Here is a 13,180-nt window from a genome sequence, read left to right as displayed (position 1 = left end):
CTCCCTCCGGAAGGCCTGGCTGCGGCCGTGTCCCGGGGCTGGAGCTGAGCCGGCCCAGGTGGGACTGAAGGGGGAAGAGGCACTTCTACCACCTAGTTTCTCATTTTCTCCTCTCTGAACAGGGTCATCCTGGAACACCAGGTGGTGTTGGGACCCCTGGAGAGCCCGGACCCCCGGTAAGCAAAGCCCTCCTGTTCCCTGAACTCAGACCCACTGTCCGTAAGGGTGAAGAGTCCAGGCCTCTGAGTCAGACAGACCTGGGTTTGAGTCCCAGCTCCACTGCTCCCTGGCAGCTCATTGAACTCCGCGCCTGAATTTCACTTGGCGGAGAAACAGAGAACATGACTGTGGCCGTGACAGTGTGATTACCCCAATTAAATGAAACCGTGCGGCCGATGTTCATTCATTACGGGTGAAGCTCATCACACGGGAGCATCTCGGCCGTTAGCACTCGGGAAGTGCTGTTTAATATGTGCCTGGCCCTGGCAGGAGCTGGCATGCGGCCATCAACAAGGCAGAGAAAGCTGTCCCAGGATGTCTGTCCTTTGGGAGCGTATATTCTGGTGTGGGGGGGGGGAGCCCAATAAACAGGAAATGCCTGCCATGGGGAAGGGAGGGAAGAACTGGGCAACGCTGGGGACACATGGGCTCAGGGTCAGAGCCTAGGATGCGGGGCTTCCTGTGATGACTGAGGAACCTGGGAAAGTCCTGAGGGTCCCAAGGCAGGGAGGGAGGGATGGGAGAGGCAGGAGGGTGGGGAGTGTGTGGTAGGAGCACCCCAATTCAGAGGCCCCTTCTGCTCTCCCTGGGGTGATGGGGGTAGGGAGGGCTGGCTTTCATCTGGAACATGGGGAACTTCTGGTCCCTCTGCCTGTGCTGATAGAGGATCTGGAGACTGGCAAGGGCACTCACTTCAACCAAGGCCAGGGCTCGGGGCTGGGAGCCCACTCTGGGCAGTGGGGGTGTGGGCTTCAGGCAGGAGAAAAGGTTGTGGGAGGAGCAGGCCCAGCCCAGTCAGGACCCCGGGCAGGGTTGGGGGATAATGACTTCAGGCTGCCCCGTCCCTCCAAAGGCTGGATTGAGGGGCCCCCAGGGTCTGATGAAGGAGGCCACAGGAGCCTTTGCAGACTTGAACCCAAGGGAAGTGTGCACACACCAGTCTCTGCAGCAATTAGGGAAGCAAGGCCAACTCAGCTCCCATACATTTTTAAAAAATATTTTAAAATTGATTTTTAGAGAGAAGGAAGGGAGAGAGAGAAACATCTATGTGAGAGGGAAACATCGATCAGCTGCCTCCTGCAGGCCCCCTACCAGGCACTGAGCCTGCAACGCTGGGCACGTGCCCTGACCGGGAATCGAACCTTTCCGTGCCTGGGACGATGCCCAGAGAACTGAGCCAGCAGGCCAGGGCTCAGCTCCCAGACGTTGCACCCAGTGCGCACAGGGCCTGTGCTTGGTTCCAGAGGCGCCAGAAGGCTCCGAAACAGCTCTGCTTTAAGATTCTCAGTGTGGAGTGGTGGTGCCAAGGATAAACGTTCCCGCACTCATTAACAGGCTTTTACGAAGCACCTACTGTGTGCCAGACAGTCCTAGGTGTGAGAAACCTGGGCACAAATAACTGTCATCTAAACACGGGGTGCCAGGCAATAGGGAGCTCTGTCTGCCACCCACAATCCTTTTGATGAGGTAGGAAGCTGGGGTCAGGAGCCAGCACACTGGGCCCTCGGGGGCATGTTTTTTCTCTGGTTCATGAGGAGGAGGAAAAGCCACATCTGGCCTGAGGCTGGATGGGCTGGTTGTAGGTTGAGGCACCCAGCTTGGACTCCAAGGGTCCCAGCCCCCCAAGCAAAGGCTACTGTCCCACCTCCCTCCCCAGTGTTCACAGGACCTGAATACCAGGGCCCAGGAGACACTCCTAGAAACGGAGTGATTGGAACCTGTCAGCGTGGGAGTTGCCCAAGGTCAAAGTCCGAGTACAAGGATGCTAGGGACCATTGTCAAATTCTCGCTCCAGAATCCCTGGACTTCAGCCTCCCTGGGCCTCAGTCTGCCCCTCTGTCCAGGGGGAAGAAGAAAGCGTGGACAGGAGTTGCTGGGACAAAATGGAAGGCCAGTGGGAGGTGGGCAAACAGTGGGGAAGTCCAGGCACTGGCCTCTGATTCCCCACCTCTGTCATTACGAGAGTGTCATGAGACACGTGACTTCATTCATGACGTAATCGCCTAGCAAAGTACCTGCATATACTCAGTGCTTAATGAATGGTATTAGCAATAATAATTACTACTTGTTAGCTGCACTAATTACCAGTTATTAGTAAGACTGTTACTAGTAAAGGACATTTCTGACAACACTGTTCACATCTGATTGGCATTTTCCCATTTTTCCACTTTAACATCCATGTTCTTCTGTGATCCCTGAGGTCAGCCAAGATTATCATCTCCATGACGGGGGAGGGGACAGAGTCCTGAGAACCCCAGTTTCTGACCTCACCTGTAAGAGGGCTCTTGGCTACCCTTTACTGAGACCTTCCAGATCATTTTTTCTTCTCAGCAGCTCTAGGGGGCAGGGGGTCTTCTTGTCCCAATTTTTGAGTTGGCCACTTGCCAAAGGTCACAGAATAAGTAAGTGGCAGAGCTGGGATTTGAATCTACTCTCTGGTGGAGCAGTTGGCTCGTTTAAACGCTTTATTCCACTGCCAGTAAGTGGAGACTTGGCTCCTGGTTTCCCAGTGATGCATCGCGTGCCTTCTGCCGTCTGAGATCCCTCCATGAAACGGTCCCTTCTCACCCGGGCTCCGGGTTCACCGTCCAGGAGTCAGATCTGCCTTTTGATTGGGCCAGTCCTCGGTCCGCACCCTGCCTGCTGGGCTGACAAGGGGTCAGGTGGGGACCGAGCCCCTTGCAGCAGTGGGAGGGTCGGCACCCCTCGAGGCCTTAGGGGGGGAGAGATGGGAGCTGGAGGAGTTTTTCTTGAGGCCACAAACAGAGCCGGGCCTCTCCCTGGTATTTGGAGGGGGCTGAGGCTGCCTCTTCCTTGTAAAAAAATCTGCACGCCCAGTCTGATGCTGGCGCTGAGCTGGGGGGCTCCTGCAGCTGTGGAGGGGTCCTGGCCGGCCACGGGGTGCAGTCGCTGCTTGACGGGTAGAGCTGGGGCTGGAACCCGGGAGAGGAGTTGGGTGGTGAGACCACCTCTTCCTGTCTTTGCCTTCCTCTCCCTTCCGACCTCCAGCTGTCCGGTGTTCGCCCTTCCTTCCGCAGATCTCGAAACCCACCTCATAGGCCTGTGCTGGCCCAGGGCTCAGAATTCAAGGAACAAAGCCAGCCCTGTGTTTTCTGTCCCTCCTTGCCTGTCTCTCCCATGTGCCTCTTGTCACTCCGACATCCATCCCAGATCCCTGGGCACCTCCGCGGGCCAGGCCTGTTCCCTCCTCTTCGCCCCCTCCTTCACCCCTTCTCCGCGCAAGCCTCCCCCCACCTCTCCTACCCCAGGGCTCTTTCCGGGCCTTCAGGGAGCTCTCCCGTCATATTCGGGGTCAGGGTGGGAGGCAGAACTGGGTTGCCACATTCTCCTTGCTGATGGGGGCAAAAGAGGACATGGGGATTGGAGGAGACCCTTTTCTCAGAAATGTCATGTAGCTTCTGATTGTTGATTTTGAGAAGAAGAAGGAAATGGCTCATCCAGGGAGGCCTCTCCCACTGCGGATCCCAGGAGGGGTAGAGGCCCCCACACGAACCCAGGGCAGACTCCTGCTCAAGGTTGTAGCTCACCCTCACGTCTCCTAGCAGGACAGACTTCCCCCTGGGCCAAACCCTCTGCTATGAAGCTGCCAAGCCCGGGCAGAGGGCAGCTGTAGAGGCCAAGCTTTGCCCCTCGCTCCTGGCCCTCAGGGTTGGACTGACTCCCTGACAAAGGGCTTCTCCAAACTCTTCTCCCCACAGGGTCCTCCGGGATCTCGAGGCCCACCGGGCATGAGGGGAGCAAAGGGACGCCGGGTAAGTGGGGCCCAGGCCCGGGCGCTGACACTGGTCACCTGCAGGGGAGACCCCCTCCTGTACCTTGTCTTCTGCCCAGCCCTGTGCTCTTTGACTGGCACAGTGGCAGGTGGGCTTCCAGGCCCACCGGGGGGCCCACTCATCTTTTCCAGCCCATTGCTGAGCATCAGGCCTTGCCATCCAGTGGGCACAGATGGGCTCTGTGGCACCAATGCTTTGTTCATTTGTTCATTCATTCATTCAAACTCCTGTTACTTCTCCCTGCTCTGTGCAGCCACTGTCTGCCTTTTGACTCAATCAAGTTGGTCAAACACAGTTTAGGGTCATGAACACATTGTTGGTGGAAGCATAGGGCAGCTTGGGAGCCTGGAGGAGGCACTCCGCCCGGACAGGGTGCCAGGGAAGGCTTCTGGGAGAGGGCACCGCTTGAGCTGATGCCAGACTCCAGGCCGAGGGCAAGCCCTAAGACAAGAGGTGTGGCATGTTCAGGGATCCCCACTGGTTCACAGAGGAACAGGGGAGAAGGATGAGACCAAGAATCAGCAGGTGCCAAGCCAAGAAGGGACTCCAACACCAAAGCTAGGCTTATGGGCTATGCTCCAAGGGTAATGGGGAGCCATAGAGTGTTTTAAGCAAAGGTTAGCCTGAGCACAGTAGCAAGAGGTAATTGCTAGTACTTACTATGTGCCAGGCACCATCTATCACATACATGAACTCATTTAATCTTCACCACCACCCTATAAAGTAGGTGCTAGTCTTATTTCCATTTTGCAGACAAGGAAAATAAAGCACAGAGGGGTTAAGTCACTTGCCTCAGGTTGCAGAGCTAGAAAGTGGCAGAGCTGGGATTTGAACTCAGGGAATCTGGCTCTTTTGCATGCTGACTGCAGCCTTACTTCCGATCATGCCGGGAAGGCCGATGGAGTGGTTTCCGGCGCCTGGTGCACAGGTGCCAGGCTGTGCAGCCCTGTAAAAGGAACGAGCTGGCACAGGTAGTACAGGCAGCCAGGCCTGTTCTCCAGGTGCCATGCAGGGGATCTGTGATGAGTATGCCTCTCTTGGCTGAATTTCAAGTGGTTTTAAATCATCCCCTAACCAGATGGCCGGAGCAGTCAGCCTGGGAAAGGGGGGATTAAGAGGCATTCCTCTGGCCCGGCAGAGCCCCTCCCAGAGTCAAGTCCTGGGTCTCTGCAAGTGGACCAAGGCCCTGACAGCCGGGTCCCACCTTGGCCTTGTGTACATTCCCTTCGGAGGTCACATTAGCTGGAGGGCGAGCTGCATTGGCCCAGGCCCCGCCCCTTCCTCCAGATGTAAGGCTCAGCCCCCCTCCGCTCTGAGCTCCCTCCAGCCATCTCGGCACCCCTTCCCAGCAGTGGCTGGAAGAATGTATCTCCTGCTTGAGGAAAGCCAGGCTCCCAGTGACATCAAAGTCTGGCTGGGAGGGGAGCTTCTCGAACACCGGCCTCCCCTGCTGGGTTGGGCGGGAATGCAAAACCCATGGATTTAACAAGATTCAAAGTGAAACCATTTAAATGTGCATCTAAAGGTTTATATAATTCTAATGTGGGTAATTATAGAATTATATAATTCTAACCCGTCTTATGTGTGAAATATAAAAATTACTCATTTATTTAAAATACATAAGAGCAGATATGAGGTGCTTTTTAACAGCGAATGAGCAAATCCTGGCGTATTATGTATTTCTAACCCGAATTCCCATCTTTTCGTGGCTGGCTGACCGCTCTTCTAAGGAACATTTTCATAAAAAATAGATAATTAGAAACAGACCTGTAACATCTGCCCCCTGGGTCCCCTGCCTAACAAGCCACTGTTGGCCGCTTCCCAGATGGGCTAACTGAGGGCAGGGGAGGCCAGGGGAGGCCAGGGAGGCACCCACTGTGCTGCCGAGGAGTTCAGTTCTGAGCAACCCCCACCCCGGCCCCTGCAGCTCCCGGCTTGCTCTGTGACCTTCGCAAGGCCTTGCTGTTCTCTGGGCCTCAGTTTCCCAATATGTGCCATGGAGGATGGACTTGGAGGTCCCCTGCCCACGTGCAGATGGGCCCTGCTGCCCACTCCCCACCTCCCCTGCCCCAGTCCTCTTCCACCCTGCCCTGGGCAACATGAGCACTAGGGACTGAGCCAGAGGCAGGATGAAGCCCAGACCCTCTGCTCTTGGTAGAATTACTGACAGAGTCTGGTCCACGGGCCCCACTTGAAAGAGTGGAGGCTCTGGGGTTCAACAGGTATAGGGGCAAGTCTCAGGCTTCCCAATGATCAGCTCTAAGACCCCAGTCCAGCGTCTTAACCTCTCAAATGCTTGGTAGGTGGTGTCACAAAGGAGTTGTAAGGAGTCAGAATTCGAACTCAAGTCGGCCGGATGCCCACTTTTATTCACCACTACCAGTGACTGTGTGTCAGTGTGGGAGTGAGCTCCCCGTCACAGGCGGCGTGCAGGTCTGGACATACAGGAGGCTGCCAGGAAGGCTGCATGCTGGGGCAGAATGTTGGAGACAACGGGAGACTCCACGTATCCACTTTGAGAAAGTTGGGAGGATCCTGAGATTTGGGTGCTGACACTGGGCTCTGCTGCTGTGAGTGAGGCTTAAAGCTCAGCAGACCTGGCCCCGAACCCCGACTTCCCCTCTGTGAGCCTCCACTTTTTGTTCTGTCAAATGGGTCAGCAGCAGAACCGACCTCATCGGATGTCCATGGGATTCGTCCGTCGTCAGTGCCTCGCACAGGCCAGCTCCTGATAGGCAGCGGTGCCTAGGATGTGCTTGGCACAGATTCGTTCCCTCTCTGCCATCCATCCCTTTTGCACAAGAGCTGCGACTGGGCAGCTTTTCTGTCCCAGGCGTGGGGTCCTCTCCGCCAAGCCCCAGCTGTGACTTCAAACACCTTCCTGGGTAGTGAGCGGCTCCCAGAGTACAGACTGTGGCTCTGACAGAGACCCCGACCCGTCTCCAGCAGGGCGGGGCAGCTGTGCTCCTTTGGGGAAGGTGGGGACAGGCAAGGGGGACCTGCAAGACACAGGACAGGCTGCAGAGTGGCCAGAGCAAGGGTGCAAGTGTGTGGCCGCCCTCGCTGCTCTCCCTGCACAGTGGTGCTGGGGAAGGATGGTGTCTGGGGCCCGTGGCCTCCTTCCTCCAGACAGGAAGCTTGGTCCCCTTTCTCCCAGCCAGCCCCAGCTCCAGAGCTGGCTGGTGCTCCCAGGGCATAGCAGAGTCTCCCAGGTAACAGGGATTTGGGACGTCTTCTCTAACACGCTGCCCCAATGCAGAGCCCTCCTGGCAGGCTGTTCTAGGCCCTGCACACCCGCTATGATGGGGAGCTCACTCTCACACTGATACACAATGACAGATCGTGGTGGGGAAAAAATGGGCATCTGGCTGACTTGGGTTCAAATTCTGGCTCTTGCTAGCTGTGTGATCATAGGCTGTTCCTTATTTGTAAAATAAGGGCAGTAGCTTTCACTGGATTGCTACTGCTATTGTTACTATTGTTACCTTTCCCCCAGAAGGGCTTTGATTCCTAGGATAAACAGGGTGCTGTGTGATTCAGGCCAAGCCCTCGACCCTGGGCCTCTGCTCCACTCTCGGAGTTCCCCCTTTCCTGGGAGGTTGTGCCTCAGCTAGAGGCAGAGGCCAGCGGCCAGAAGACGTCTCTCAAAGGCCCAGGTGCCCATCCCGCTGCTCAGCCTCTGCCCTGGCTCCCATGACCCTGGGTGCCCCACCCCAGTCTGGCCCCATCTCCATGTCTCCACCAGGCCCCTCTCCATGAATCAGGATGGTGGTTGGGGGTGTAAACCTAACACATGGTCTGACTGTGTCCACCTGAAACTGATTCTCAGAGAGGGAAAGGGGCTTTCTCGGGGTCACACAGTAGGCTCGCAGCAAAACCAGGACTTGGACCACACACCTGGTCATCAAACCTTGCCTCAAACCTGTGAAAACTCTCAGCCATGATATAAGCTGTCTGTTCTGAGGAAGGACGGAGTGCAGATTCACTGAGCCATTCCCCTGTGTCCCTGGCCCTCGGGAGCCTGCAGCTCCTCGGGCAGCCAGGTTTTATTGAGCACCTACTACACAGGCCAGCGGCTGAGTTGCCCATGGGCATTAGTGCCTGCCTTGTGGCAGAGATTTCTCATTTCCATTTCTCAGATGAGATAACTGAGGCTGAGCGGGGAGCAGTCCCCTGTCTCTAAGACGTAACGTTTCCTGAGCACCGCTGTGCCCAGCACTGGGCCCACCAAACCACCCAGCTGCAGCCCTCGCCACCCGCCCTGGTTCACTTAGTCAGCGAGGCGCTATTTATGGCTCTGGTGAGGAGCTGACACATCCGGAGCCCCACGCAGCTGATAAGAGGAATCGTCACTTTTTCCAGCTCAATTATTAATTGAAAATTTCCATGTTCAGTTTTTAAGTAATTTCTTCTGTTTTCTCATCCCTCATCCTCCCTCCACCCAGACACTTTCCCAGCCCCCTTGTGTGGCCGGTCCCCAAGCTCCCGGGCTGGGTGGGCCAGCCTCCTTCATAGGATCCTTTGTCTCCTGAACACGGCCTTGCCGACCCCTGCAGAACAGACACCGTGTGTTCTCTGTGGAGGCCTTTCCAGGGGACCCTGTCCCATCTGTGTCCCATCCCATGGAGGGGAAATGGGGGGCAGTGGGTGGCACCCTGGAAGGGATACCAGCCGCTAACGTGCTGAGAGACCTGAGAGAAATCACTTCCCTTGGCCTCAGTGTTCCCATCTGTGCAGTGGGTGCAAGAGGGCATTCCACCTGACAGGGGGCCACCTAGCTCTCCAAAGACCAAGAAGTTTGTCTTGAGGGTCAGACCTGAGTCCAGAACTCCAGGGAACAAACACCTGACCCCTGCCCTGTCCCTGCCCCCTCCTCACGTGACCTAGGCCAGATCAGCTTGTACATCTGTCTGGAGGGGGAGCTGTGGCCACAGCAGACCCTCCCCAGATCCTTCTCTGTCAGTGTCCCCAAGGGCGGTGGTTCATATGCCTGTTTGTGCCCAAGTGTGCTCTGGGAAAATCACGTGACGGCAGAGTCTGAAGACCTGGCTGTGAGGACTTGGCCTTGTGTCCCTTGGCTCTGGGCCTCAGTCTCCATGTCTGTGAAATGGGTTGGCTGGCTGACCACCCAAAGTGTCTTTAAACAGGGTTTAAATGTACCACCCACCCTGTTCTGAAATGGCAAGGCCTCTAGCTGAGTCCACCGTGCGACCCCTCCGCGCAGAACCTCAGCAGGCACACTGCACAGGGCGACCCACCTCAGGGGAATGAGCAGGAAATGGGAGGAGGAGGGAACCTCAGGCTCTGGAGGTAAAAAGCCCAAGGCCCTGGGCAGCCCCACGCTCCTGGTTCCCAGCCCGAGGGAGACCCCTGCTGTCCACTGTGCTAGTCCCTTTTCCCTGTTCCAGGGCCCCCGAGGACCAGATGGACCAGCTGGGGAGCAGGGGCCCCGGGGTCTGAAGGTATGGATTCCCCTGGCCTGCCCTTCCTCTCACCTCCTGTGTTGGGTCAGGAACCCCGGAGCCAGGGCTCACCTCCTCCTCAGCACCAGGCTCCTTGGGGACAGCAGAGGTGCCCGAGAGCTCATCCAGCCCACCCCCCATCCCCCAAGCCCCGAGCACGGGGCTGGGACCGCGAGAGGAGCTGAGACAGCACAGAGGGAATAAGAGCACAGAAGACAGAGTGGGGAGGACTCCCGTGTGGTCTCTGGGCCCCCACACCGTGCCGGGCCCCTGAGAGCCTAGGCTGCTTCTGTCCCTTCAGGAGCACCTGGTCCTTTGTGCTTGACCCAGAGCACTGTGACAAGCCACGCCCCTTGTCAGCCTCGGTTTCCCCCCCTGCACACTGGGGAGAGGGGAGGATCCCATGGTTCCCCGTATCTCCCGTGGGAGTGTGGGTCCTTCTCTGTGAAGGGGCCTCCGAGTACCCTCTCCACCTTCGCGTGCTTTGCTCCCCCAGGGCCCTCCAGGACCGCAGGGCAGACTGGGCCAGCCTGGGCAGCAGGTACGTCAGACCACGGCTGCCAGCCCCTCCCCGCTGTCTGCTTTGTGACATGGGCCTCTAATGACCCCCAATGTGCTTCCAGGGCGCGGCTGGTGAGCGAGGGCACTCGGGCACACGAGGCTTTCCCGTACGTATCACCGCTGTTGGAATGCTGTGGGCTGTGTGGGACGATAATAGGCCCCTTGCCAAGTTCCCCTCGGGGCGGAAACCAAAGCTCTGGTCCACCTCCGCACTGAAGGCCTCCAGCAGGCCTCTTCCCTGACTCGGGGTCCCCACCCGTCACCCAGCGGAGGGCGGGAGTAGGACCCTCATAAGCTGCGACACTTGGCTGAGGCCAAGGGACAGGCAGGGTGAAGGCCGTGGAGGGACTAAAGCCACCTTGTTTGTCCCTGCAGGGCATCCCGGGTCCCTCAGGCCCACCGGGCACCAAGGGCCTCCCAGGAGAACCGGTAAGTGCTCGTCCCCTCCCCCTTTGCATCTTTGCCCTGGCAGGTGGTGTGGGCTGGGCCCCCCGGGGAGAGAAGTTCCAGATGGACGGTGCTGGGGACAGTGCTGGGGCTGACCGGACAGGGAGCCCTGGCTGGGCAGCGCAGGTGCTCTGGGTTCAGGCTAAGCCTCCAGCCTCAGTCTTCTTGCTAGTAACACGGGAATGCGGTTCCTCTTGTCTTTGCCAACCTGTCGTAAGGATGAAATGAGAAAATGTGTATCGAGTGCTTCGCACAGTGAAAAACGGAAGAAGGGCGGGCGGGAGGGAGGGGAGATCAAATGAACAAGCCGCTGGAGGGGCGAGAGCCGACATGGTGGGGACAGCCCGAGGGTCAGCGAGCCCGTGAGCAGTGGTCCTGCCAGGGATGGCGAGGAGGACAGAGTCTCCGGGACTCTGGAGGAAGAGTCCCCAGCGGGGCAAGGAGAGCACGGGGTGGTCCTGGCCCCCAGGCCGCACAGCAGCCCCACATCTTGAGGCCCACGCAGATGCCCTTTTGACCAGGGCCTGGGGTGGGGGCTCCCAGAAGTGGATGTGAGGTGGAAGGGCATCTAGGCAGAGGGAAGAGAGGGAGCCAGGCTCCAGAACCAGAAGGTGTCAGAGCAGGGGAGGGCCCTGCTGGGTCTCAGGTGGGTGAACAGGAGCGTGCCGACGGACTGGAGGGGTACACAGAAGACACTGGGACCTTCCATGTGGCCCAGGGTGGGAGTGGGCTGCACAGTCCCAGGTTTTGTGGGTGCTCACCCCCCCAGACTGCCTTATTAAGCTTCAGACCCCCACGAGGGCCCAGGCTGGCTTCTCCCAACTATCTGCATCCGTCTGTCTTAGGGCCCTCAGGGACCCCAGGGACCAGTTGGCCCTCCAGGAGAGATGGGACACAAGGTGAGTGCCGAGGGACCCTTATTTGTCCCGTGATGCTGCCGAGGAAGTGTCAGCCCCTCCCAGCCTGTGTCCTTAGGGGTCTCTGCAGAGACTGAAGGGTGCCACCCTGGCAGAGAGGGTCGATACACTCTAAGGGCTCCCAGTCCCAGGGGCACTGGGGGGTGCAGGGTGCTGAGACCGCGTGGCGGTGGGAGTTGGCAGTGCCTCTTTTCAGGCACCAGGAAAAGCAGCGATGCCCCTGCCCCCACCCTGCGGGACCTCAACCCAGCCTAGGTGTGACCGCAGAAGCAGCCATCTTGAGGTTATGCAGCAAGGAGCTTGGAAGGAGCCTCAGACACCCCTGCCGTGTCCTGGGGAGAGCCCCAGGGTTTATGCAAGGGCTGCAGCCATGCCAACGGTGATAACTCAGGACCACTTCCCACCCTTGTCCTCCCGGCCTGGCTGCAGAGGGGAGCTGCGATCACTCAGCTCCGCACACAACAGTGGCTGGCTTCCTCCCCTGGCCTCCTGTGAATCATGAAATTTTCCTCCATGTGCCTGCCAAGGGGCCCTGATGTGGTAAACCACACCGCTGGAGACGGAGAAGGCTCCAGCTTGCTCCGGAGAGGTCGCGGCTCCGCAGCCGGAGCCCAGTCACCTCCATGTCCCGAGTCCCAGCTCCAAGCTCTGAGACCCCTCTGTGTCTCACACTGTGTGACTTGGAGCACGTCCCTTGCCCTCTCTGGGGCTACCTCCGTTATCTCCTCCCCTGCGACCAGGGCCAGCCCTTGCTCTGGAAAGCACCAATGGCATTTTCTTGCAGGGGCCGCCGGGCGCAGTGGGCGAACCGGGCCTTCCCGGGGAAGCCGGGATGAAGGTGAGGAGGGAAGAAAAAGAACAAAATGACTTGCTGAAAGCAGCCCAGCTGGCAGCCGTCCTGCCCCCGAAGAGAAACGGGTCTTTCTTGTGCCCAGGATAATGGATTCTCTGTGCACCTGGCTAGGGAGTGGGTCCGGCCATGGCCACGGCAGAGGGCCCAGCCGTCCCAGAGTCCCTGCCCCGACCCCTGCATGTGCCAGACCCCACGTTGGGGCAGCCCTACCTCCTGGCCTGCAGATACCATCTGCATTTCAGCACCAATGCCCCTCATTACCTGCCGGGAAATCAGCGCCTGTGGATACCTGGGCTCTGGGGAGAGCCCCTTCCCGCTCCATGGTTGGAAGAGGGCTGGGCTCCCCAGCAGGCCCTGGAGCTGCTGAGGATGCTGGCGGCCTGGGGCATGGTTGAGGTGGGGCTGGCTGGAGGCAGATCACCCCCAGCGAGCCTGAGTCCCCCAGCCATTCAGAGGGAACTGGACCAGGCTTGGAACAGTCCATCTCGGCTGGAACAATGCAGAAAACCACCCCATTCACAACACAAACAGAAGTGGGACCATTCGGGTGGGGACAGGGGGCAGGGCCCCCCCTCCAGAGCTCTGCCTCCTCCTCGTGCCCCAGACACCAGTGGGGAGAGCCTGGCTCGGAAATCACCGCAGGAAAGGCGCTTTCTGGGTGTCTTGGGCGGGGGTGGCATTGATTCTGGCTTCGTCCTCGTGGGGTTTCTCTTCGAGGGTCTCAGGGAGAGTAAAGAGGTGGCCGCCAGCTGCCGTCTCTGCAGCTGAGTCTCGGTGGAGCTGCTCCTGTTACCCAATAGCCACGTGCTTGGGCATTCCTTAGCCCTGTGCACCCTCAGTGTCTTCATTTCTAAAAGGACGGTATCTTCCTGGGAGCTGTTGTGAGAATTAAGTGTGTGAAATAAAAATGTGCCGTTGACCCTTGAA

At 58.3% G+C, this 13,180-nt stretch overlaps 1 protein-coding gene across 1 annotated transcript in view; it reads left to right on the top strand.

Moving 5' to 3' along the window:
- COL27A1 (collagen type XXVII alpha 1 chain) overlaps positions 1–13,180 on the top strand; it is a 128,079-nt gene that overhangs the window by 80,744 nt on the left and 34,155 nt on the right. The window contains exons 27-34 of the mRNA XM_036261231.1: positions 123–176; positions 3,939–3,992; positions 9,422–9,475; positions 9,972–10,016; positions 10,099–10,143; positions 10,412–10,465; positions 11,329–11,382; positions 12,185–12,238. Of these exons, the coding sequence (XP_036117124.1) occupies positions 123–176; positions 3,939–3,992; positions 9,422–9,475; positions 9,972–10,016; positions 10,099–10,143; positions 10,412–10,465; positions 11,329–11,382; positions 12,185–12,238 (414 nt within the window). The remainder of the gene's footprint in view (positions 1–122; positions 177–3,938; positions 3,993–9,421; positions 9,476–9,971; positions 10,017–10,098; positions 10,144–10,411; positions 10,466–11,328; positions 11,383–12,184; positions 12,239–13,180) is intronic.

This window comes from Molossus molossus, unplaced genomic scaffold (genome assembly GCF_014108415.1).
Source record: "Molossus molossus isolate mMolMol1 unplaced genomic scaffold, mMolMol1.p scaffold_m16_p_14, whole genome shotgun sequence".
Lineage (NCBI taxonomy): Eukaryota > Metazoa > Chordata > Mammalia > Chiroptera > Molossidae > Molossus > Molossus molossus.
The sequence above is the reverse complement of the archived record's forward strand: the minus strand, read 5'-3'. Positions and strand labels throughout refer to the sequence as shown.